Source organism: Triturus cristatus, chromosome 10, assembly GCF_964204655.1.
Source record: "Triturus cristatus chromosome 10, aTriCri1.1, whole genome shotgun sequence".
NCBI classification, from domain to species: Eukaryota; Metazoa; Chordata; class Amphibia; order Caudata; family Salamandridae; genus Triturus; species Triturus cristatus.
Window position 1 is genome coordinate 571,786,050 of NC_140593.1, and position 25,900 is coordinate 571,811,949.

Genomic DNA, 25,900 nt, shown 5'->3' on the forward strand with positions numbered 1-25,900 from the left:
AAGGGGGGTGGTTACACCCCCAATCCTTTGTCCAGCTCGCCCCAGGTCCGGGGCTGGTGTGCCCCAGGACCGGTTTGAACTGGCATATGCACCGAGGCTCCTTGTGAGCCTCAGGCATGTCTGATTCCATTCAAGCCCTACCTGACCAATACACAAAATCCTGACTGGGGTGGTGCACGCACCTCCCCTGGCAGGAAACCCTTTGTCCACGTCTCCCAAGCTGGAAGGACTCCCAGCAGCAGGAGGGCAGTCTTGTGTCTGTGGTGGCAGCATCCATTTTGTGGAGCTGAGGCTATGTCTGATTTTACCCGGGTTTCAGGTACTGTACATGTCGTGTCCCTCTAGAAGGGTGGAATGCTAACCCCGTCGCCCGAATCGGCGAGGGGTTAGTATTCCAATTCGTATGACACCTTACTCGACATGTTTTGATAAAGCCAAACCAAAGATAGCATTTAACCGCGAGGTTCATAATGCACTTAAGAGTATATGGTGTGACGATATCTGGAAACGGTAGAAGGAAGTTGTTCCGACCACTGCAGACAGGCTCAGCTCATGCCAGAGCACCATCTCACATGGAACCAAGCACTCTGCCTTCAGGATTGTCACGGCCTGCCATAGGAGTGACTTATAGGTTAACATGTGTCCCATTTAAGGTTAGGTATAGGTATACTACACCTAAGTAAGAGGTGGTTACACCAACGTACCCCAGCTGAGTGATCAGCCAGTTGTGTCAAATTGCTAGGCCAGGCCAGGGGTGGCATAATACATGCTTCAGCCCCTGGTAGGCCTTAGATACACCAATGCCCTGGGTACCTAGTGTACACTGGTACAGGGGCTCACAGGGTGATCCAATTCCAATTGGTTATGCACCTATAGTGCATAGTGTCAATTTAGTAGAGAGAACAGCAGGCTGGGGGTCTGATTAGCAGGCCCACAGCCTCAATATGTCAAAAACCAGTGAAGCAAAAAGCAAAAATTTGGGGTGACCATAGGATAGCAGGCCCTACTCTCCTACATCGAGACTCGGAAACTAGACCCTAGGATAGTCACTACCCTTGTGAGCACCGAAGTACCCAAGTTACCTAGCCCACAAGCTGCGGGTGCATAGGTGTGAACTTGCGTCGGGTTTCGTCGTGGACTTCTATGGATGCCTGAAGGAAAGTTGCTGACAGGCAGTCAGTGCAGACTGTCCAGTGGATCCCAAGGCCGGGATCAAGAAGGAAGGGTACCTGCAAGCAGAAGGGACGGAGTCAAGGTCACTAGCCAGTGACCACGTGGAACCAGGAAGGAACCAGGCGATGTGGTGAAGAGTGCAGGTGAAGGGTGAAGCTGGTCACTGCAGCCACGGGTACCAGGAGACGTCGAGGACGACCAGGACCAGGAGGCGAGCTGTCTCACGAAGGCTCTTGCTGTCGGCGGCATCTAACTAGGACTCACCAAGCCTTGGCAAGCGGAACCCACGAAGAACGGAGGACTTGCTTCTGGTGCAGACCAGGAAGGTCTGGGGTGCTTCTCTTTTGCAAAGAAGGGGGAGCCAGTCTGGAGGAGCCAAACCAGCAGTGAAGATTTAAAGGTGTCGTCGCAAAGGCCGCTAGCCAACGGGCAAGCAACCGGACAGACGCGGCAAGCAGGAAAATGCCGAAGGGCCCCACGCAGGACTCGTGGAGTGTGGGGGGCTGATCTTCGGTGCAGATGGTGCTTGGGGTTGGGGCTTCTCAATCCCCGGTGCACAACTTCGAGGGTACCTCAGAAGCTGCGCTGGAAGATACTCGCTACTTTTCCCAGGTAGCCGGTCCCACGTCTCTCGTCGCCTCCACGGATCTCAGCTCGGCTGTGGATGTGGATCAGGGTCGGAGAAGTCTGGAAGTCAAGGCTCTGGTCGGGCTCTGCAGTCGGTCCCTCGTAGAACTTCAGCAAAGCAAAGGGTAAGTCTCTTGATGGTGCCTGTTTGCACAGGGTAGCCACTCCTTGGCTACAAGGGAGATTCTTCAGTCTTATTCTTTCGTTGAATGTCGAAGGTCCAGAGTTTGTGTTCAAGATGCAGGTTCAGGATAATCTAATCTCCTGGGGCCCAGCTTACCACTCTTATACTAATCTGGGGGGCTGGGTTGCCTGCTAGGTCACGCCTTATGGGTGGGACCTGGGAGGGGGGTGGTTACACCCCCTTCCCTTTGTCCAGTTTCGCGCCAGGACTGGGGCTGGTGTGCCCCAGCACCGGTTTGAAGTGGACTATGCATGGGACACCTTGTGTGCCCCAGGCAGTGTCTCGTTTCATTCATCCCTCCCTGCCCCAATACACTAAGGCCTGTCTGGGGTGGTGCTCGCACCTCCCAAGGCAGGAAACCTATCGTCCAAGCCTCCCTTGCCGGGATCACTCCCAGCAGCAGGAGGTCAGACTTGTGTCGTGGCAGCAGCATCCATTTTGTGACGCTGAGGCTCTGGTTAACTTTAACCGGGTAAGTAGGTTTCAGCATGTCTTCTCCCTCTAGAAGGGAGGGATAATATCCTCATCCCCAGAAATGGTATGGGGGTATTATTCCAAAGTGTTAGACACCTTACACGATATGTTTTGATAAAGCCAAACCATAGTTGCCATAACCGTTTAAGATTATAAGGTACTTTAAGAGTATATGGTAGGCTATATCATAGAACAGCTATAAGGACATGTTTCCGAAAGCTGCAGACAGGCTCAGCTCATGCTAGAGCACCATCTCACATGTTACCAAGCACTCTGCCTCCAGGATTGTTAAGGCCTGCCATAGGAGTGGCTGATGGGTACACATGTGTCTATATATAAGGTAGGTATAGGAATACTACACCTAAGCAAGGGGTGATTACACGACCTTGCCCCAGCTGAGTGATCAGCCAGTTGTCATAATGGAAGGTCAGGCCAGGGGTGGCATAATACATGCTGCAGCCCCTGGTAGGCCTAGGGTACACCTATGCCCTGGGTACCTAAGGTACACTGTACAGGGGCCAATAAGCTGACCCTATCCAAATGGGTTATGCACCTAAAGTACATAGTATTAATTTAGGGAGAGAACAGCAGGGCTGTGGGTCTGATTAGCAGGCCCACAGCCACATCCAAGTCGAAAACCAGTAAAGCAAAAGCAAAAAGTGGGTGTGAACATAGAAAGCAGACCCTACTCACCTACATTCGGTAGTGTCCGAGCTCCACATCAACCTTCTGGAGCTTTCGACGATCTGTCTTGCACTAAAAGCATTCCTTCCCTCTGTCCGGGGAACAGTAGTGCAGGTGTTCACGGACAACACAACCGCCATTTGTTACTGCAACAAACAGGGCTGGGTGGGGTAGTGAACCCTATGTCAAGAGGCTCTCCTTCTCTGGACATGGCTGGAACATCCGGGCATATCCCTGGTGGTTCACCACCTGTCAGGTTCCCTGAACGCCGGGGTGGACGAACTCAGCCGCAGGTGCATGATGGATCACGAATGGCGCCTTCACTCAGAGGTGATGCAAGGTCTCTTACAGCAGTGGGGAGAGCATTTGTTAGATCTATTCGCCATTGACTAGAGAACGCGCATCAGTAATTCTGAGCGTTGGAATGTCCAAGGCGGCACTTGCTAGGCAACGCTTTTTGTCGCGAGTTGGAGTTGCGGTCTTCTATTTGCCTTTCCGCCTGTACCACTTCTGCCCAGAGTACAACCAGCATACATCAACCAGGGCCTGAGTTTCCAACATCCCTCGAGATGCCTGCGAACCGCCACTCTACCTCACACACAACTCCTGAATCTGCCAAAACAGTGGAGAACACTCCTTCTCATACCTTCTACGAAGTACATAAACAGCCTCCCCCTCACCTCCGGACCTCACTGTCTGTTCAGGAATTCAAGAAGGGACTCAAGAATTGGCTGTTCAACTGATTCCACCCGAGCAGCATAGCTCTCAGCGTCTAGATACACTTTGGGGTGAACAACAGAACTCTATAAATCCTGTTTGATGGATTGAACCAACAGAGACCACTGACAGCTGTCAGTGTGAAGAGCCAGGTCTCTGGCCACCCACTGCTAGATGGAGGCTCTAAGCGGGGATATTGCGTAGGCCTCTCTTCCAGCCTTGTAGCTGGCAAGGAGTTCCCTATGGGCTCCTAAAGTTTCTCTGGCCTCTGAGGGGTACTAGTAAGACAACCCAGGGCCTGTACCCTGAGGCTAAACAGTCCTCCCTCATTCAGCCCCTCCATCTGGGCTCCCGTACCCTTAACTTGGGAGTGGTACCGCCAGAAAACGGAACTGTCAGGGTGCCCCTAGCTGCTGCCCGTCTCATTTCTCCTGACACCAGGGGCAACTCATCCCCCAGAATTCAGTCAGAAGGCATCTGGGTACTTACTATGATGCTGCTCTGGGTCACCTCCCTACCCCATTCCAAGGACACCAGGGCCGTAGGGAGGAAGAAGTCCTGCTTATGGGCCCGAGTTACCCTACACACTTGGCTGGTGTACTGCTCTAGGATAACTAGTCCTTCCACTACCATGGTCTGGCTAACCCCAGTGTCCCTTAGAGCAATGACTGGGACCTAATTCACTTTCACTCGATGAAAGAGACGACTTCCACCCTCTGGGATCACCAGCTCACCCTCTGAGTCTATCTCCCAACTAAGCGAAATCAAGGCTTGGTCTATGACCAGACCTTGGGGACTACTTACCCCCAAGACCCGATTGGTCCTCCATGTAGAGGTCCCACCAGTGAGTGCGTTGTTTATTTTTTTGGACAGGCTGAGTCCCCCTGCTGGTGTTCTTACTGGGAGCACTCAAAGCAGCGGGGTTGGAAACTGGGCACCCTGGATGATCGCCCACCAGAACAGCCTTGTCAGATGGGACATGGGATCCTTTTCATCCCCCCCTTACTTAGGGACTTGTCTGTGTCCACTTTAACCGGAACCTGAACTACCCTATCTGAAAGAAACACGTTAGTTAGATTCCTCACCTTAGAATATTCCCAGGCGTCAGACTGGATCCGGAAAGATTTTTGTAGCAATACCCCTTGCGCGTCGCTAGGCGTCGTCTGCGGCTCCGCGTCCTTCGTTGGCGTCGTGCGCCCGAATGATGTCGTCGGAGTACTTAGACGCCGCCCTCGCGCGCTGACGTCAGTTCTTCTTTTTTCCGCGCCAGTAAGCGCCGATCCGGGAAGAGCTTACCCCTAGTCATTTTTTGACTCTTTTTGGTCTATCGACTCTACTCTGGTGCCGGTAGGATGCCTGGTTTTAAGGCCTGTGACGCCTGTCATCGCCTGATGTCGGTGACTGATCACCACCGCCGGTGCCTTTACTGCCTGGTGGCCGACCACGACGCGGAGTCGTGCCCCGACTGTCAGGCCTTGACATCGAAAGCTAGGTGGGAGCGGTCCCGTAAGCTTCTCGAGCTTCGGCACTCTGCTCCGTGCCGCTCTCGGTCCCGGTCCAGGAGGAGGACCAAGGACCCATCGCGGAGCCACAGCCATCGTCATCGCTCGTTGGGGGTCTTCGGGTAAGTCGAAGCACTCCAAGAAGTCCAAGAGACGACATCGCTCTTCGGACTCCCCTCGCCGGTCCCACGACTCGGCCGAGGGTCAGGGTGGTCCCACACCCGCGGCTCCGTCGGAGCCACGTCCGTCCCCATACCCGCTGGTCCCTGGGACTGATGCGACTCCGGCGGAGGTCAGTGCCTTCCCCTCGGCCATGAGGGGCCTGGCTCCGCCGTCGACGCCTGCCGGCGTGCCTTCAGGCCCCGCAGACTCGACTGGGCGACCTCGCGTGCCGGCGACTCCAGCGCCGGCTCCGGCCCCGACGCCGCAGGTCCCAGAGGGATCCAGGCCTTTATCTCAGTCGGCGCTGGTCGACCTCACGACGCCTCCTCCGCCGACACCGGTTCCACCTCCGACGCCGTCCCCGGGCGACGTCGTTCCCCGGTTTAGCCCCGGTCCGGGCCCGACGCCGACTGGTGAACCTTTGATCTACTGCCCGGCTCCGATCGTTCCTCCTGTTTATCGGGAATCGGATGACGAGGGCGACTGGGAGGGGTATGAAGACCCTATGGCCGCTCAGGCCCAACTTTCTCAGGACTGGGCAGAGGAATTGGGGAGGCCAGCGGTCTGGATACCTCCCCGGACGCTGGTTTCATCTCTCCTCCGACTGTGGCCTCGGAGGAGGGTGCAGCTTTCTCAGTGGTGCTGCGCAAGGCGGCCGAAGCCCTCGGGCTGGAGTTGCCTGCTCTGGCCGTGAGGACTAACGTCCTCACTGGGGTCCTTCAACCGACAGCAAGCTCCACTGAGCCTCTGCTGCAGTTTAATGAGGCCCTCATTGACGTTCTGCAGGGCACTTGGTCCAAGCCCTCCACAGTCCCTCCTGTGGACCGGAACGTTGCCCGGCGCCACCACCCTGCTCCGGGCGACCCCAGTTTCCTCTCCCAACACCCCACCCCGAGAGTCTGGTTATGCAGGCCTCAACCTCCCAATCCTCCTTCCCGTCCGCTCCTCCAGGTCGGGAATCCAAGAGGTTAGAGCAGTTTAGCAAGAAACTGTTCTCGTCCCTGAGTTTGGGACTGCGGCCTTTAAATACCGCTTGCCTGTTGGACCGTTATTCCCACTCTCTGTGGGATGCGGTGGAGGACGTGCTGCCCTTGTGTCCGGTGGAGGCCCGGACACGACTCGCTCAAGCTCTTGCTGACGGTCGAGATGCAGCGCGGCATGCCATACAGTGTGGACTTGACACCATGGACTCGCTGGGTCGGGCGATTTCCACCACGGTGGCGCTTCGGCGTCATGCCTGGCTGAGGCCCACGTCATTTTCGGGGGATGTCCAGAGTTCCCTCATGGACATGCCTTTTGATGGCACTCGCCTTTTTGGTGAGAAGGCGGACAGTGCGCTGGCTCGGTTCAAGGACTCCCGGCCACGGCCAAGTCCTTGGGTCTTTCGGCCCCGCGGCCACAAACTTCAGCTTTTCGTCCCTTTCGTGGCAAGGAAGGGGCGCCTCCTCACGTCCGCCCAGCCACCGGCCGCAGAACCAACCTGGACGTGGATTCCGCCGAGGCGGTACTGGAGGTCAAGGTGCCGGTCAGTCCACATCCACCCCGGCAGCATCCGCCTCAAAGACCTCCTAGTCCGAGCTTTCAGGCCCATTCCATGCCAGTGGGCGGGAGAGTTCGCCATCACCTGCTCCACTGGCGCTCCATCACGTCAGACACGTGGGTGCTGCAAATCGTCCGAAGGGGCTACTCCCTCCCTTTTCGAGATGACCCATACAGCCATGCCACCGCACAACCACCGTATGTCGGGGGATCATTTGCATCTTCTACGAGAGGAAGTTTCGGCCCTCTTGGCAAAAGAGGCCATCGAGCGCGTTCCTGGTCCAGAAGTAGGTCGTGGTTGTTATTACCACTACTTTCTGGTTCCCAAGAAGGGCAAAGGGGGCCTACGCCCGATCTTGGACCTCAGGAGCGTCAACACCTTCTTCCGGAAGGACCGGTTCAAGGTGCTCACTTTAGCTCAGGTTCTGGCTGCCCTAGACCCTGGAGACTGGATGGTAGTGTTGGACTTGCAGGACGCTTATTTCCACATCCCCGTCCTGCCGGCCCACCGGCGTTTCCTGCGGTTCACGGTGGGTCAGGAGCACTTTGTTCACCGTGCTCCCCTTCGGCCTCACCAGTGCCCCTCGGGTGTTCACGAAGGTGATGGCGGTGGTCGCAGCTCATCTGCGCAGATCAGGGGTTCCAGTCTTCCCCTATCTCGACGACTGGCTGTTGAAGGCGGGCTCGCCCCAGCAAGTCGTCTCCCACCTCCAGACTACGGCCGACCTCCTGCACTCGCTGGGGTTCTCTGTAGGAGAGTAGGGTCTGCTTTCTATGTTCACCTCCACTTTTTGCTTTTGCTTCACTAGTTTTCGACTTAGATGTGGCTGTGGGCCTGCTAATCGGACCCACAGCCCAGCTGTTCTCTCTCTAACCTAATACTATGTACTTTAGGTGCATAACCCAATTGGATAGAATCACCTTATTGGCCCCTGTACAGTGTACCTTAAGTACCCAGGGCATAGGTGTACCCTAGGCCTACCAGGGGCTGCAGCCTGTATTATGCCACCCCTGGCCTGGCCTTCCATTATGACACAACTGGCTTATCACTCAGCTGGGGCAAGGTCGTGTAATCACCCCTTGCTTAGGTGTAGTATTCCTATACCTACCTTACATATAGACACATGTGTACCTATCAGCCACTCCTATGGCAGGCCTTAACAATCCTGGAGGCAGAGTGCTTGGTAACATGTGAGATGGTTGTGAGAAGTTGGCCTGATGTATGATGTCACTAGTTCTAGTGTACACCTTATATCAGTCCAAACAACCCTTATGGTGATTGGTTGTAAAGTCAACCTTATAGACCAGCTATCCTAGTGGTAGCATGGACAAAAGCAGTCTTAGGCTAAACTCTGAATGGCATGTGAAGCCAGCTGTTATACCATATATAATCCCTTGAATACCAAATGAAAGGACACCACAACAGATATATATATATATAAAATAAAGTGTATTTATTCTAGTCAAACCCTCAGCACTCTTTATGAGATTCGAGGTAAGTACAACACAGTCTTATTTAAGCATACATTAAGTCACACAGGTAAGTAATACAGTTAGGCCCTAGGGGCCACGCAAACCATATACTAAATAAGTGGTATAAGAACCACTGTCACGAACACAGGATAGGCCTAGGCCTAGGGAATCGCTGGGGCTACACTATACTACCAAAGGTTAGGAAGTGGGAGGCCCACGGGATTCAGGTGCAGGGTGGAAACGTAATGCGTAAAAGTCGATAGAATTACTAGCAGTTAGAAATTAACAGTTTTAGGACACTTCTGGTATAGCTAGAAAGTCAAGACTCGGAAACTAGACCCTAGGATACTCAATACCCTTGTGAGCACCGGAGTACTCAAGTTACCTAGCCCACGGGCTGTGGGTGCATAGGTGTGAACTTGCGTCGGGTTTCGTCGTGGACTTCTATGGATGCCTGAAGGAAAGTTGCTGACAGGCAGTCAGTGCAGAGTGTCCGGTGGATCCCAAGGTGGGGATCAAGAAGGAAGGAACCTGCAAGCAGAAGGGACAGAGTCTAGGTCACCAGCCAGGAGCCGGGAAGGTACCAGGAAGGAACCAGGCGATGTCGTGAAGATGCAGGTGAAGAGGTGAAGCTTGTCGCAGCAGCCACGGGTACCAGGAGACGTCGAGGACGACCAGGACCAGGAGGTGAGCTGTCCCACGAAGGCTCTTGCTGTCGGCGGCGGTGAAGTCGAGTCAGGACCCAACAAGCCTTGGCAAGCGGAACCCACGCAGGATGGAGGACTTGCTTCTGGTGCAGACCAGGAAGGTCTGGGGTGCTTCTCTTTCACAGAGGAGCGGGTGCCAGTCTGGAGAAGCCGGACCAGCAAGATGAAAACAAAGGTTCGTCGTCACAGAGGTTACTAGCCAACGGGCCAGCAACCGGACAACACGTCGAGCAACACAGGTGCAGACAGGCCCCACGCAGAACACGTGAAGTGTGGGGAGCTGATCTTCTTTGCAGATGGTGCTCGGGAGTGGGGCTTCTCAATTCCCCAAGCACAGCCTCGAGGGAGCCTCGGAAGTCGCGCTAGTCAGGTACAAGCCACTTTTCCCAAGTCTCCGGTCCCACGTCCCTCGTCGCCTCCACGGCTCTCAGCTTCGCTGGAGTTGTGGATCTGGTTCAGAGGTGTCTGGAAGTCTCGGCGCTGGTCAGTCTCTGCAGTCGTCTCTCGTAGGATTCAGTCGCAAAGCAAGCAGCGGTCGCAGGATGGTGCCTGGTTGCCCAGGGTGGTCACTCCTTGGCCACAAGGGAAATTTTCTTAAGTCTTCTTCCTGAGGTCGAATGTCGAAGGTCCAGAGTTTCTGTTCAAGTTGCAGATTCAGGTTAATCTAATCTAGCAGGGCTCAGCTAGCTACTAATATACTGGGCTAGTGGGCTGGGCTACCTGCAAGGTCCCTCCTATGGGTGGGACCAGGAAGGGAAGTGGCTACACCCCCTTTCCTTTGTCCAGTTTCGCGCCAGAGCTGGGGCTGGAGTGCCCCAGCACCGGTTTGAACTGGACTATGCGTGGGACACCTTGTGTGCCCCAGGCAGTGTCTAGTTTCATTCAACCCTCCCTGCCCCAATACACTAACTCCTGTCTGGGGTGGTGCTCGCACCTCCCAAGGCAGGAACCTATTGTCCAAGCCTCCCTCGCTGGAAGGACTCCCAGCAGCAGGAGGTCAGACTTGTGTCTGTGGCAGCAGCATCCATTTTGTGATGCTGGGGCTCTGGTTAACTTTAACCGGGTAAGTGGGTTTTAACATGTCTTCTCCCTCTAGAAGGAAGGGATAATATCCTCATCACCAGAAATGGGATGGGGGTATTATTCCAAAGTGTTAGACACCTTACACGACATGTTTTGATAAAGCCAAACCATAGTTACCATAACCGTTTAAGATTATAAGGCACTTTAAGAGTATATGGTAGGCTATATCATAGAACAGCTATAAGGACATGGTTCCGAAAGCTGCAGACAGGCTCAGCTCATGCTAGAGCACCATCTCACATGTTACCAAGCACTCTGCCTCCATGATTGTTAAGGCCTGCCATAGGAGTGGCTGATAGATACACATGTGTCTATATATAAGGTAGGTGTAGGAATACTACACCTAAGCAAGGGGTGATTACACGACCTTGCCCCAGCTGAGTGATCAGCCAGTTGTGTCATAATGGAAGGCCAGGCCAGGGGTGGCATAATACATGCTGCAGCCCCTGGTAGGCCTCGGGTACACCTATGCCCTGGGTACCTAAGGTACACTGTACAGGGGCCAATAAGCTGATCCTATCCAATTGGGTTATGCACCAAAAGTACATAGTATTAGTTTAGAGAGAGAACAGCTGGGCTGTGGGTCTGATTAGCAGGCCCACAGCCTCATCTAAGTCGAAAACCAGTGAAGCAAAAGCAAAAAGTGGGGGTGAACATAGAAAGCAGACCCTACTCTCCTACAGGTGTAACCACCCCCCTCCCTGGTCCCACCCATAGGAGGGACCTAGCAGGTAACCCAGCCCCCCAGATTCGTATAAGAGTGGGAACTGAGTCCCTAGGATTTTGGATTATCCTGAAAAACTGCAACTTGAACAAACTCTGGACCTTCGACATTCGACTACGGAAGTAGACTGAAGAATCTCCCTTGTGGCCAAGGAGTGGCCACCTTGTGCAAACAGGCACCACCAAGCGACCTGCAGTTTGCTTTGCCCAAGTTCTACGAGGAACGGACTGCAGTTCCCGACCAGCGCCTTGACTTCCAGACTTCTCCAACCCTGATCCACATCCACAGCAAAGCTGAGATCCGTGGAGGCGACGAGAGACATGGGACCGGCTACCTGGGAAAATTGGCTACTAGCTTCCAGCGCAGCTTCTGAGGCATCCTCGAAGTTGTGCTCTGGGGATTGAGCAGCCCCAACCCCGAGCACCATCTGCACTGAAGATCAGCCCTCCACACTCCACGAGTTCTGCGTGGGGCCCTTCTGCATTTCCCTGCTCGACGCGTCTGTCCGGTTACTGGCCCGCTGGCTAGTAGCCTCAGTGACGACAAACCCTTAACTTTCCACCGCTGGTTTGGCTCCTCCAGACTGGCCCTTGCTTCCCTGCGAAGGAAAAGCACCTCAGGCCTTCCTGGTCTGCAACAGAAGCGAATCCTTAATCCTGCGTGGGTTGCGCTTGCCAAGGCTTGTTGGGTCCAAACTCGACAAAGACGCCGCCAACAGCAAGAGCCCCCGTGGGACAGCTCGCCTCCTGGTTCTGTTCGTCCTCGACGCCTCCTGGTACCCGTGGCTGCTGCGACAAGCTTCACCTCTTCACCTGCATTTTCACGACATCGCCTGGTTCCTTCCTGGTTCCTTCCCGGCTCCTGGCTGGTGACCTAGACTCTGTCCCCTCTGCTTCTAGATTCCAACCTTGGATTCCACCGGACACTCTTCACTGACTGCCTGTCAGCACCGTTTCTTCAGGCATCCATAGGAGTCGATGACGAAACCCGACGCAAGTTCACACCTATGCACCCGCAGCCCGTGGGCTAGGTAAACTGAGTACTCCGGTGCTCACAAGGGTATTGACTATCTTAGGGTCTAGTTTCCAAGTCTCTAACTCCTAGCTCTTTCCGAAGTGTCCTAAAACTCTTTATTTCTAAACATCACTATTTCTATCGACTTTAACGCATTATGCGTGAGTGTTTCCACTCTGCACCTGAATCCCGTGGGCCTCCCACTGCCTAGTAACTGGTAGTATAGTGTAGCCCCAGCGATTCTCTAGGCCTAGGCCTAACCTGTGTTCGTGACTGTGGTCCTTATACCACTTACTTAGTATATGGTTTGCGTGGCCCCTGGGCCCTAACTGTATAACTTACCTGTGTGACTTATGTATGCTTAAATAAGACTGTGTTGTACTTACCTCGAATCTCAAAGAGTGCTGAGGGTATTTTGACTAGAATAAATACATTCTATTTTCATATATATCTGTTGTGGTGTCCTTTCATTTGGTATTCAAGGGATTGCAAATGGTATAACAGCTGGCTTCACATGCCACACAGAGTTTAGCCTAAGACTGCTCTTGTCCATGCTACCACTAGGATAGCTGGTCTATAAGGTTGACTTTACTACCAATCACCATAAGGGTTGTTTGGACTGATACAAGGTGTACACTAAAACTAGTGACATCATACATCAGGCCAACTTCTCACAGTCAGCACAGCAGAGTAGCAGTCCAGCAGTGTGGCAGTCCTTCAGCAGCACAGCGGTCCTTCTTCCTGGCTGAATATCCACAGGTCCAGTAGTGCACTGAAGTGGTGGTGTCTGAGGTCCTTCTATACACAATTGTCCCTTTGAAGTGGAGATAAGCTTCTAGAGACATGCCTTTAAAGTCAAGAGAAGCTTCTAGAGGTATGCTTTTGAAGTGCACAGTTGTCCTACCCTAGCTCCAGACTAACTACAGAGGGTATGCCGTCCTTTGTGTGGGGACAGGACACAGCTTATTCAGGTGTGAGTGAGTCTGGGCCCAGCTCCTTCCTCCCATCCTGCTATTGATGGCCCATTTAGTCACACCCAAGGTCCCATTGTGTGTGACTGTGTAGGAGGAATACACAAAGCCCAACTGCCAATATACCTAGTCATGTGACATGAAACAGGTTGCAGGCACCAGGTAGCTAAGGCAAGAAAATGGTAACTTTCTAAAATTGGTATTTTCAGAATTGTAATTTAAAATCAGACTTCACCATAAGTCAGAGTTTTGAACTAGGATTCAAAAGACACCAAACTTGAACCAGTCATAACTTCCCATTTGGAAATGACACTTCTAAAATGTAATAAAGTATCCAAATGTTATCCTATGGGAGAAATAGGCCTTGCAATAGCAAACTAATGTAAGACTTTTTCACTACCTGGACATGTAAAACTTGATAGTACAGGTGCTGCTTCTTAACTGCATTGCACTCTGCCTTCTGGGCTGTCTTTGGCATACCTTAGGGGGCGACTTATTTGCCAAATGGGTATAAGCCGATGTTATTATGTCTTAAGCAGAAAGCATATGCACGTTAGCACTACTTAGTAGTGGTAAAGAGCTCAGAGTCCTAAGGCACGCAAAAACAAATTCAACTAAAAGTGGAGGAGAAAGGTAAAAGGTTTGGGGGTGACCTTGCATAAAGGGCCATCTCCAACAGATGTTAACTACTTGATTACTAGGAACCCAAATGGACAAAAGCTGATTCTCCATATTTTCCTTATTGGGAAACCCTGTAAATGTATTAAAATATGTGGTCCAGATTCAAAGCAAGTAGATTTTCTCCTACATATAGTTGAGAATTATATTGGTTCCTCAGGTGACTTATTGAACATACGAGGCAAATCAAATTTAGCCTCAGACCCTGTCCTTGATAGATCTACACAGGATGTATCAGGGTCAAATTAGGTGGGCAGGGGTACAGGATGCTTGGAGATTTAGCGAACCCTAGTGCCAAGGATTACTCAATTTGTTTGACTTTACATGGCGTGTATACTAGAATAGATTACTTATTTATTTCCCACAGTGTTGTGGTTAGCTTGATTGTCTCATGTCTGGTGCAGTATTGCTGACCACTCATGCTTCGATCTGGTGTGGAAGGGAGAAAGACTCTCTAACACACATGAAGAATGACTGTGTGGATAGTCATCTACAAACACATTAGGACTCCTTTAATGCCACTGTTACAGGGGTGGTGATTGCAAATCAACCTAGTGTCTTCGCCAATTAATTGGCGGCAACTAAACTTCAGGACCAACTCTCTGCTGCAGAGCAGAAAGAAAAACCCCTTTATGAAACTGCTCACAGACCTAATTTAATTAGAGTCCTCTTGCAGGCACTTGCAACTAAAGAGATGGAAATGGCCCTGATGTGATGAAATCAGTACTTTAAAGAAAAAAAAGGAAACGAAGCAGATATTAGCTCTGTGCCTCTAAGCTCAAAGGGCAAAAGCAAGTATATCGCAAATCTGAAAGAAACACGTTAGATTCCTCACCTTAGAATATCCCCAGGCATCAGGCTGGATCCGTAATTTTTTTTGTAGTAATACCCCTTGCGCGTCGCTAGGCGTAATCTGCGGCTCCGCGTCCATCGTCGGCGTCGTGCTCCGGAATGACGTCGTCTGAGTACTTAGACACGGCCTCGCGCGCTGACATCAGTTCTTCTTTTTTCCGCGCCAGTAAGTGCCGATCCGGGAAGAGCTTACCCCTAGTCATGTTTTGACTAACTTTTTTGACTTATTTTGGTCTATCGACTCGACTCTGGTGCCGGTAGGATGCCTGGTTTCAAAGCATGTGACGCCTGTCATCGCCTGATGTCGGTGATGGATCACCATCGCCGGTGCCTTTATTGCCTGGGGGCCGACCATGACGCGGAGTCGTGCCTCGATTGCCAGGCCTTGACATCGAAAGCTAGGCAGGAGCGGTCCCGTAAGCTTCTTGAGCTTCGGCACTCGGCTCCGCGCCGCGCTCGGTCCCGGTCCAGGAGGAGGTCCAAGGACCGGTCGCAGAGCCGCAGCCATAGTCATTGCTCGTCGGTTGCTTCGGGTAAGTCGAAGCACTCCAAGAAGTCCAAGAGACGACATCGCTCTTCGGACTCCCCTCGCGCGACTCGGCTGAGGTTCAGGGTGGTCCCACCCTCCTGGCTCGGCCGTCGACGCCTGTAGGCGTCTTCGGGCCCCGCAGGTTCGACTGGGCAACCTCGCGTGCCGACGGCTCCGGCCCCGATGCCGCAGGTCCCCGAGGGATCCAGGCTTGGATCTCGGTCAGTGCCGGTCGACCTCACAACGCCTCCTCTGCCGACACCGGTTCCACCTCTGACGCTGTCCCCGGACGACGTCGTTCCCCAGTTTAGCCCGGGCCCGACGCCGGCGCGGCGCCGCTACCTAGCGCCGATTGGTGAACGCTTCATCTACTGCCCGGCTCCGATCATTCCTCCTGTTTATCGGGAATCAGATGACGAGGGCGACTGGGAGGGGTCTGAAGACCCTATGGCTGCTCAGGCCCAACTTTCTCAGGACTGGGCAGAGGAATTGGGGGATGCCAGCGGTCTGGATACCTCCCCGGACGCTGTTTCATCTCTCCGACTGTGGCCTCGGAGGAGGGTGCTGCCTTCCCAGTGGTGCTGCGCAAGGCGGCCGAAGCCCTAGGGCTCGAGTTGCCTGCTGTGGCCGTGAGGACTAACGTCCTCACAGAGGTCCTTCTACCGACAGCAAGCTCCACTGAGCCTCTGCTGCAGTTTAATGAGGCCCTCATTGACGTTCTGCAGGGCACTTGGTCCAAGCCCTCCACAGTCCCTCCTGTGGACCGGAACGTTGCCCGGCGCCACCACCCTGCTCCGGGCGACCCCAGTTTCCTCTCCCAACACCCCACCCCGAGAGTCTGGTTATCCAGGCCTCAACCTCCCAATCCTCCTTCCCGTCCGCTCCTCCGGATTGGGAATCCAAGAGGTTGGAACAGTTTGGCAAGTAACTGTTCTCGTCCCTGAGTTTGGGGCTGCGGTCTTTACCGCTTGCCTTTTGGACCGTTATTCCCACTCTCTGTGGGATACGGTGGAGGACGTGCTGCCCTTGTGCCCGGTGGAGGCCCGGACATGACTCACTCAAGCACTTGCTGACGGTCGAGATGCAGCACGGCATGCCATACGGTGTGGACTTGACACCACGGACTCGCTAGGTCGGGCGATTTCCACTACGGTGGCGCTTCGGCGTCACGCCTGGCTAAGGTCCACGTCATTTTCGGGGGGTGTCCAGAGTTCCCTCATGGACATGCCCTTTGATGGCACTTGCCTTTTTGGTGAGAAGGCAGACAGTGCGCTGGCTCGGTTCAAGGACTCCGGGACACGGCCAAGTCCTTGGGTCTTTCGGCCCCGCGGCCGCAAACTTCCGCCTTTCGTGGCCAAGGAAGGGGCGCCTCCTCACGTCCGCCCAGCCACCGGCCGCAGATCTAACCTGCACGCGGACGTGGATTCCGCCGAGGCGGTACTAGAGGTCAACGTGCCGGTCAGTCCACATCCACCCCGGCATAGCTTTCCTAGTCTGAGCTTTCAGGCCCATTCAGCGCCAGTGGGCGGCAGGGTTCGTCATCACCTGCTCCACTGGCGCTCCATCATGTCGGACAGGTGGGTGCTGCAAATCGTCCGAAGGGGCTACTCCCTCCCCTTCGAGACGACCCCTACAGCCATGCCACCGCACAACCACCGTATGTCGGGGGATCATTTGTATCTTCTACGAGAGGAAGCTTCGGCCCTCTTGGCCAAAGAGGCCGTCGAGCGCGTTCCTGCTACAGAAGTAGGTCGTGGTTGTTATTCCCACTACTTTCTGGTTCCCAAGAAGGGCAAAGGGGGCCTACGCCCGATCTTGGACATCAGGAGCGTCAACGCCTTCTTCCGGAAGGACCGGTTCAAGATGCTCACTCTAGTTCAGGTTCTGGCTGCCCTAGACCCTGGAGACTGGTTGGTAGCGTTGGACTTGCAGGATGCTTATTTCCACATCCCCGTCCTGCCAGCCCACCGGCGTTACCTGCGGTTCACGGTGGGTCAGGAGCACTTTCAGTTCCCCGTGCTCCCCTTTGGCCTCACCAGTGTCCCTCGGGTGTTCACGAAAGTGATGGCGGTGGTCGCAGCTCATCTGCGCCGATCAGGAGTTCCAGTCTTCCCCTATCTCGACGACTGGCTGTTGAAGGCGGGCTCGCCCCAGCAAGTCGTCTCCCAGCTCCAGACTACGGCCGACCTCCTGCACTCGCTGGGGTTCTACATCAATGTGCTTAAGTCGCACCTGAGTCCCTCCCAGAAGCTCCTTTTCATTGGGGCGGTACTCGATTACGCGCACTTCCGGGTCTATTCGCTGGAACAGCGGGTCCGGGACATTCAGGCCCTGATTTCCATCTTCCGGCCTCTGTCTTGGGTTTCGGTCAGGTTGGTGCTGCGGCTTCTGGGGCTGATGGCCTCCTGCATCCTGTTGGTACCTCACGCCAGGTGGCGGATGCGGGCTCTGCAGTGGGACCTGAAGTTTCAGTGGGCCCAGCATTGAGGCAACCTGTCCGACCAGGTCTTGATCTCGGAGGGCACTGCGATCCAGCTGCAGTGGTGTCTCACGAATCGCGATTGGGTCAGCGGCAGATCCCTCTCCCTACCCCAACCGGAGCATGTCGTAGTGACGGCTGAGTCCCTCCTGGGATGGGGGGGCCATATGGGAGAGGCGGAGATCAGAGGACTCTGGTCTCCGGCGGAGACTCGGCTCCATATCAACCTATTGGAGCTGAGGGCGATCCGACTTGCACTAAAAGCCTTCCTTCCCGCTGTCCGGGGAAGTGTCGTGCAGGTGTTCGCGGACAACACCACCGCCATGTGGTATTGCAACAAACGGGTCGGGGTGGGGTCGTGGACCCTTTGTCAGGAGGCTCTGCGCCTCTAGACATGGCTGGAACATCAGGGCATCACCCTGGTGGTTCAACATGTGGCGGGCTCTCTGAACGCCAGAGCATACGAACTCAGCCGCCGGTGCATGATGGATCACGAATGGCGACTGAACTCGGACGTGGCGCAAGGTCTCTTTCTGCAGTGGGGAGAGCCTTGGTTAGATCTATTCGCCACCGAAGAGAACGCGCAATGTCAGCAGTTCTGCGCGTTGGATTTTCCAAGGCGGCACTCGTTCGGAGACGCTTTTCGTCGCGAGTGGAGTTGCGGTCTGTTGTACGCCTTTCCGCCTATACCACTTCTGCCCAGAGTGCTGAAGAAGATCAGGCGCGAGCGGGCCCAAGTCATCTTGGTGGCTCCGGATTGGGCACGAAGGTACTGGTATCCCGAGCTACTCAGTATGTCCATCGATCCCCCGATACGACTGCCTCTTCAGGAGGACCTTCTGTCGCAGCAGCAGGGGACGGTCCTCCACCTGAACCTGTCCGGCCTCCACCTCCATGCGTGGAGATTGAGCGGCGACAGTTGATGCCATTTGACTTGCCTCCTGAAGTCTGTGATATCATTCTGGCAGCCAGGCGTCCCTCCACAAAGACGGTGTACGCCTGCCGGTGAAACAAATTTGTGGCATGGTGCACAGCAAAGGCTGTGGATCCCCTTTCTGCCCCTCATTCTGAGGTTCTCCTCTTTCTTCTTTCTTTAGCCCAGCAGGGTTCTGCTCTGGGCACCTTTAAAGGTTATCTTGCTGCAATCTCTGCTTTCTTAAGGCTTCCTTATCAGCCTTCTCTTTTCAAGTCCCCTGTTGTCTCCTGTTTTCTCAAGGGCATTACTCATATGTTCCCTCCTGTTCCATTCGTAATGCCTCAGTGGGACTTGAACCTTGTTCTCACTTTTCTGATGTGCGCTCCCTTTGAGCCCCTTCACAACTGTCCCATTCGTCTACTGACTCTGAAAACTGCCTTCCTGGTGGCTATCACCTCAGCTAGGCGGGTGAGTGAGCTCCAGGCTCTGTCTGCTGAGCCTCCCTTCCTTTCTGTTCATCCGGATAAGGTTGTCCTCCGGACACGTCCTCCTTTTCTTGCTAAAGTCGTGACTCCCTTTCACATCGGGCAATCTGTCACGCTGCCCACCTTCTTTCCACATCCTTCAAAAGATAAAGAGAGGCTCCACCGTCTGGACTCAAAACGTGCGCTGTCATTTTATTTGGACCGCACAAAACAGTTCCGGGTGGATGGCCAACTTTTTGTTGGATATGTAGGTGCGAAGAAGGGTAAAGCTGTGCACAAGCGGACCATCTCGCAATGGGTTGTGTTGTGTATTAAACTCTGTTATTCTTTGGCAAAAAAGGTCCCTCCTGTTGGGCTGAAAGCCCATTCCACCCGGGCCACAGCGGCGAGAACTGCCCTGGGACGGGGAGTCCCCTTGCAGGACATCTGTCAGGCGGCGACGTGGGCTTCACTGCACACGTTCACCAAGCACTATTGCCTGGACAGCCAAGTCCAGAGAGATGGCCACTTTGGCCGTTCTGTTCTCCAGGACTTTCTGGTGTGATCTTGGTTCGCAGGCCCACCTCCGGGGTTGGTATTGATGGGGTATCTATTCTAAGGTGAGGAATCTAACGTGTTTTTTTCAGATGAACAAGTTACTTACCTTCGGTAACGATGTATCTGTAAGAAACGTTAGTTAGTTAGATTCCTCACCGACTCACCCAGCTTCCCCGTTCTGCGAACCGACATCTAGGGTTAAGGTTCTCCCTTTCAGGGCCCTAGATTTTTTGGCACCAGTGTCGGTCTCTTGCGTGGCTCAGCGTCCCTGGCGTGGAAAGCTATGTATAAGAACTGACGTCGGCGCGCGAGGGCGGCGTCTAAGTACGCCGATGACGGACGCGGAGCCGCAGACGACGCCTAGCGACAGGCAATGGGTATTGCTACAAAAATCTTTCCGGATCCAGCCTGACGCCTGGGGATATTCTAAGGTGAGGAATCTAACTAACTAATGTTTCTTACAGATACATCGTTACCGAAGGTAAGTAACTTGTTCGTTAATACCACACAGGGTTAGCTTGTCACGAGCGGGCAGGATAACAGACCAGCATTTGCCCAGTTTTATCAAAAGCCTGTGAAGCTGAGTTCAGGGTACAGACGGTTGGTTCCCAAGCATGGACCTCTAATAGTGCGATAGTACCAGCATGAGCATAGGATTTTGAGAAGCTATTGAGAAACCGCAGATTCTACTGGCTAAAAAAATCAATTAATCTCAGAAAGCCTTAAGTCCAGACGGCATCTTTTCGGCTTTTTACAGGCCCAATATGAATGTCTTGCTATAACCATTAAAAAAGTTGTTAACTCTTTAAAGTGACTGTTACCTGCATGATGTGCAACGGAGAAATCACACGAATCCCAAAACCAAGAAAAATCCTGAGTACTGTTCATCGTATCACCCCGTAACACTTCTAAATACTGATTCTCTAAAACCCAGACCAATAGACTGGATAAGATATCCCCATCATTAGTAGGGGTAGGCCAGGTCCGCTTTATTCAGGGCTTACTGGGATCCGATAGCATGTATTGATTGGGCCATATCGTTGAGAAGGCAGAACTGATTAGGTTCATGCCATCCTGATGACGTTCGATGCTGAATAGGCATTTCACAGGGTGAGCTGGAAGTTCTTGAGATATATTCTGTTCACAGTGAAAATAAGAAAGCGTGGATTCTGTTTAATTAACGGACTCCTGCAGTGACAGTGCAGGTTAATGGCGCCTGCTCCAACAAAAGAAAGCTTTGAAGATGCATAAGGAAGGGATGCCTCCTGTTCCCCTATTTTGTTTGTACTAGTGATAGAGGCCCTGGTGTGTGCTGTCAGAGTGGAATCCAAGATGAAATGCCTAAAAGGTGGGAAAGTGGACTATACGGTCAGTCTGATTTCTGAGAATGTGTTTTTTGACTATTAAGGACCTAAAGGCTAGTCTCCCGATTCTGTTGAATTTCTCATCGAATTTGAGCACGCCTCTGCTCTTTAAGTAAATACAGGGATATCGTAAATACTCAATATTGGTGTTCCCTCACATCGAATACAAGGAATAAATTCACTGATACCTCTTGTTTGGGCCAAGACATTTATAAAAAATGTGGACCTCAATATCTCCAGCTCAGTAACAGACTTGAGATTTGGGTCTCAAAGGGTTTCCGCTCTTTTCTAAGAAGACCCATTTAAAACACAAATTCTCACTGACTTAGCTTACTGAAGAGGTATATGTGTTGTGGTTGACAGAAACAGCATTATTAAGATGAATGTCCTATCTTGTCTTCTGTGCAGGTTTTATTCTGTGCCCATAGCGATCCTGCTAGCAGAATTGGAGACCCTTCAAAAAGCTCTATTAACATTCATGAGGGGCAAAGCAAGAGTGAGTAAAGAGAATCTTATGGCTCCTGCAAAGAGAGGGTGGTAGTTTGCCCTTTTTTTCTTTCACTACTACTGGGCAAAGTACTTGCAGGTAATAGTTAAACTGTTGTGTGATCACCTAAAGTACATTGTGTATATATATATGGAAAGAGCCCTGGCCCATCCAATCCCTGTCGAGTGCATTGTGGTCACTTAAAGAGCACAAGCACAGACTATATGTACATATGAGAGGTTACCAAAACAATGCTTGAGACATGAGGTTAGCCAAGGTTAAAAATGTGACTTCCACGCTCCTTTCACCATATACCCTGTTACTTTACAAGCCACAATTTTTACCCTTTCTTGAGTCGAGGAGCAGTATATCAAGTGGAGATTTGCAAAAGGTTTAGTACTAAAGGATTTGATCCATTTGGAGATGATCAGGTCCTTTCAAGATTGTAAAAAAATACTTCAGATTAACTGAGCAAGCCAGACTCTCGTGTGCAGTTGAAACACTGGGCGTTATACTTGACAAAGTTGCTGCTACTAGACAACAGATTTGAGAGATATGTATCTGCCTTTGATTCTACTAAAAGCCTCATATTTGCCCTCTAACATGTGATTAGCGCAGGCATTAAAAAGCAGACTCACCAACACAGTGGGAATGAGGGCTGGGTTCAGAGTTTTAGCAAAAGACATGGGACAGAGGGTATAGGACCTCGTGAAGGAGATACATTGCCTGCTTTTTAGGGTAATTTAATGTAAAATACGAATGAGATTGTATTTAACGTCAAAGATTACAGCATATGTACCGTAATACCTGTAACAAATGTTGAAGGTGCGGGTTGTAAGTGGGCACGATCCTTCACATCTGGTGGAGCTGCTTGAAATTCAAATCTTCTCGAAGAGCTCGGTCACACTAATTGTATTGTAGGGATCCCTACAACCCGCAGTCCGGAATCTGTATTGTTGCTACTGGGCGCCCAGGTGACTTTGGAAGTGGGGGTATACGGAACGTGGCAATCCAAGTGTTGGCAGCAGCAAAGAAATTAATTCTGGGGGAAAAAGTAACCCCCATCGTGGGCATGGAGGTTGTGAAATTATGGCATGCCATGACCCTGTAAAATGTTTTGTGACATCCAGAAGACTTGGAAGACATTTGAGGTCACATGGGGACCAGACATAAAGTATTTCTAGTCACTGCCTCTGCTGCAAGACTTGCCTCCTAAACCTAGAGCTTTGAGTATTTGGAATTTGATGTGATACATTGCATCATAGTTGAAGACCCTATAGTTTCTAGGAGTACGGAGTGCTTTGAATAATTGAAATAGTGGTATAGTAGGGGGACCTAATAAGTGGTAGGGAACGGGCGTATTCCGTGGGTGGGATGAAGGAGGGAGGGGGGGTTATGTTGTTTCCATTTGTTTTCCGTTTGAGTTAACTGTACAGAGCTATACGTATACATTGACTTGTATATTAAGTAAGGTTGTGACCCGATGAATGTCTCTGAGCGCAGAGCTGCAAGTGTTGGAAACATATTGTTGTTTGGTCACATGTATTTTTAAAACTTTAATAAAATGTTATTGCAAAAAATATAAACATCTGCCAAATGCCATAAATCGTCAATGAAGATGTGAATAACACAAATAGTGGGTGACAGGGAGAGTCCAACAGCAACCAGGGGGGCCTAACCCAAACTGCTTCTTTAGTTAGCCGAAACCTTGTAGACAACTAGATCTAGCTAGATCAACTAGATCTATAATTTTCCTCAAACACTTACATACTAAAACAAATTATAGTAATTACATGTGAATGAGCTCAGAGTGACCTCAATTTCTATTAGCCATATCTTGAAAATATTTCTGACGGTTAACTTTACTCTTAGATTAACAGTTAACTCAGAACGTAAGTATCTAATGAACTGTCGCTAAATGGGTCTATAGTTAAATTGATGACTGATACAAAAGTTTACTGTTGTGATTGAAATACGCCTAGCCACATTTGTAGTATCAAGCAGCTAAAAACAAAAATGAATGCAAAGCAGTCAATGTGATCTTCACCCTAAAACAAGGAGATCGGTTTGAGGATTAATTCAACCATACAATGTAGGTGTTGGCATGATTGACGCTAATATGCTGGCAATTATCAGATAAATCTACATTATGCAAACTGCAGGGCTTTTGAATGTTCATGCCAAACACCTAGTTAGTATAACAAAAAGCAATACACTCACATAGGTACAGTGTCACAGCTCTTTCAAATGTCTGTTTTTCTTAATATTACATGGATATTAAAACTGAGTTGGTTCTAGCAACAATAAAGTACCAAAACAGCATGTCATCGTGCATAACCCTGTTTTACATGTCTCAGACTCGTTGGAGAAAATGAATTTTAGCTCTGTTCTTGAACATTGGCATGTCATTGTTGTATGTAGATTCTTATGAGCACTTTTATATGGTACAAGTACACACAACAGACTTTTCCGTTACCCTAGGATACATGTATACCATTTTATTTGTTTTTGTAGGATCCTGTGTTGTTTTCAGGCTCCTTGCGGATGAATCTGGATCCCTTTAACAAATACTCAGACGAAGAAGTTTGGTCATCCTTGGAGCTGGCTCACTTGAAGAATTTTGTATCTGGTCTTCCAGACAAACTTAATCATGAGTGTTCTGAAGGAGGGGAGAATCTCAGGTAATGACCCTTCTATTTCAAAATGTTATCTTTGAGCTAAGATGTGGCCTTAAATGTTGGTTAGTCCATTGGAATTGAACTGCTGATCTATGGGATCCAGGCAATTGTTTTGTATTTTCCAGATTTGTGTGTTTGGATGATGTGTGATGAGCTGCATACCCATCCTCTATTTGTATTCTTAGTCTGGAATACCCATAGCATCTATAATTAAGTTTAGTTGGCAAATTATCTTTACCTAAATTATCCCTGTTCAATAATCCCAGGAAGTAAAGCCTCCGTCTTGATCTCTTGTCAAGATTACCACCATTCTACCTCATACTCATGCCTTGCATAGTATTGTCACACATTGACTTCTGTACGTAGAATAACTTGTCCCACCAAATAAATGTCTAATTCTTTGTGGATAGCATTAAAAATATCTTGTGGCAGTGATAGTTTTGGTCTTCTTCCCTTCTTTGCAATGTTCCCTCAACTTTTCCCCCTGAAATAATAGTTAATATTTTACTTTGTTTAGCTCCATAAACCCTTTGTCTTGATGCAGGTGGGTGACATGAAAACGTGCATGATAGGTGTAGGAGAGTAGGTTCTGCTTTCTATGTTCACCCCCACTTTTTGCTTTTGCTTGACTGGTTTTCGACTTAGATGTGGCTGTGGGCCTGCTAATCAGACCCACAGCCCTGCTGTTCTCTCTCTAAATGAATACTATTTACTTTAGGTGCATAACCCAATTGGATAGGGTCACCTTATTGGCCCCTGTACAGTGTACCTTAGGTACCCAGGGCATAGGTGTACCCTAGGCCTACCAGGGGCTGCAGCATGTATTATGCCACCTCTGGCCTGGCCTTCCATTATGACACAACTGGCTGATCACTCAGCTGGGGCAAGGTCGTGTAATCACCCCTTGCTTAGGTGTAGTATTCCTATACCTAACTTACATATAGACACATGTGTACCTATCAGCCACTCCTATGGCAGGCCTTAACAATCCTGGAGGCAGAGTGCTTGGTAACAAGTGAGATGGTGCTCTAGCATGAGCTGAGCCTGTCTGCAGCTTTCGGAACCATGTCCTTATAGCTGTTCTATGATATAGCCTACCATATACTCTTAAAGTGCCTTATAATCTTAAACGGTTATGGTAACTATGGTTTGGCTTTATCAAAACATGTCGTGTAAGGTGTCTAACACTTTGGAATAATACCCCCATCCCATTTCTGGGGATGAGGATATTATCCCTCCCTTCTAGAGGGAGAAGACATGTTGTAACCTACTTACCCGGTTAAAGTTAACCAGAGCCTCAGTATCACAAAATGGATGCTGCTGCCACAGACACAAGTCTGACCTCCTGCTGCTGGGAGTGATCCCGGCAAGGGAGGCTTGGACAATAGGTTTCCTGCTTGGGGAGGTGCTAGCACCTCCCCAGACAGACTTTAGTGTATTGGGGCAGGGAGGGCTGAAAGGAATGAGACATGCCTGGGGCACACAAGGTGTCCCATGCATAGTCCAGTTCAAACCGGTGCTGGGGCACACCAGCCCCAGTCCTGGCGCAAAACTGGACAAAGGGAAGGGGGTGTAACCACCCCCCTCCCAGGTCCCACCCATAAGGCGTGACCTAGCAGGTATCCCAGCCCCCCAGATTAGTATAAGAGTGGGAGTTGGGCCTCAAGACTTTAGATTATCCTGAACCTGCAACTTGAACAGAAACTCTGGACCTTCGACATTCGACGAAAGAAGAAGACTGAAGAATCTCCCTTATGGCCAAGGATTGGCTACCCTGTGCAAACAGGCACCATCAAGAGACTACCCTTTGCTTTGCTCCAGTTCTACGAGGGACCGACTGCAGAGCCCGACCAGAGCCTTG

General features: G+C 51.3%; 1 protein-coding gene across 3 annotated transcripts in view; it reads left to right on the forward strand.

Annotated features, from left to right (window-relative positions):
* The window catches only part of ABCC1 (ATP binding cassette subfamily C member 1 (ABCC1 blood group)), a 1,390,768-nt gene that overhangs the window by 1,236,950 nt on the left and 127,918 nt on the right, over positions 1-25,900 (forward strand). For all 3 annotated transcript variants that reach the window (XM_085632083.1, XM_085632084.1, XM_085632085.1), the window contains one exon: positions 23,876-24,042. In XM_085632083.1, coding sequence (XP_085488209.1) covers positions 23,876-24,042 — 167 coding nt within the window. The remainder of the gene's footprint in view (positions 1-23,875; positions 24,043-25,900) is intronic.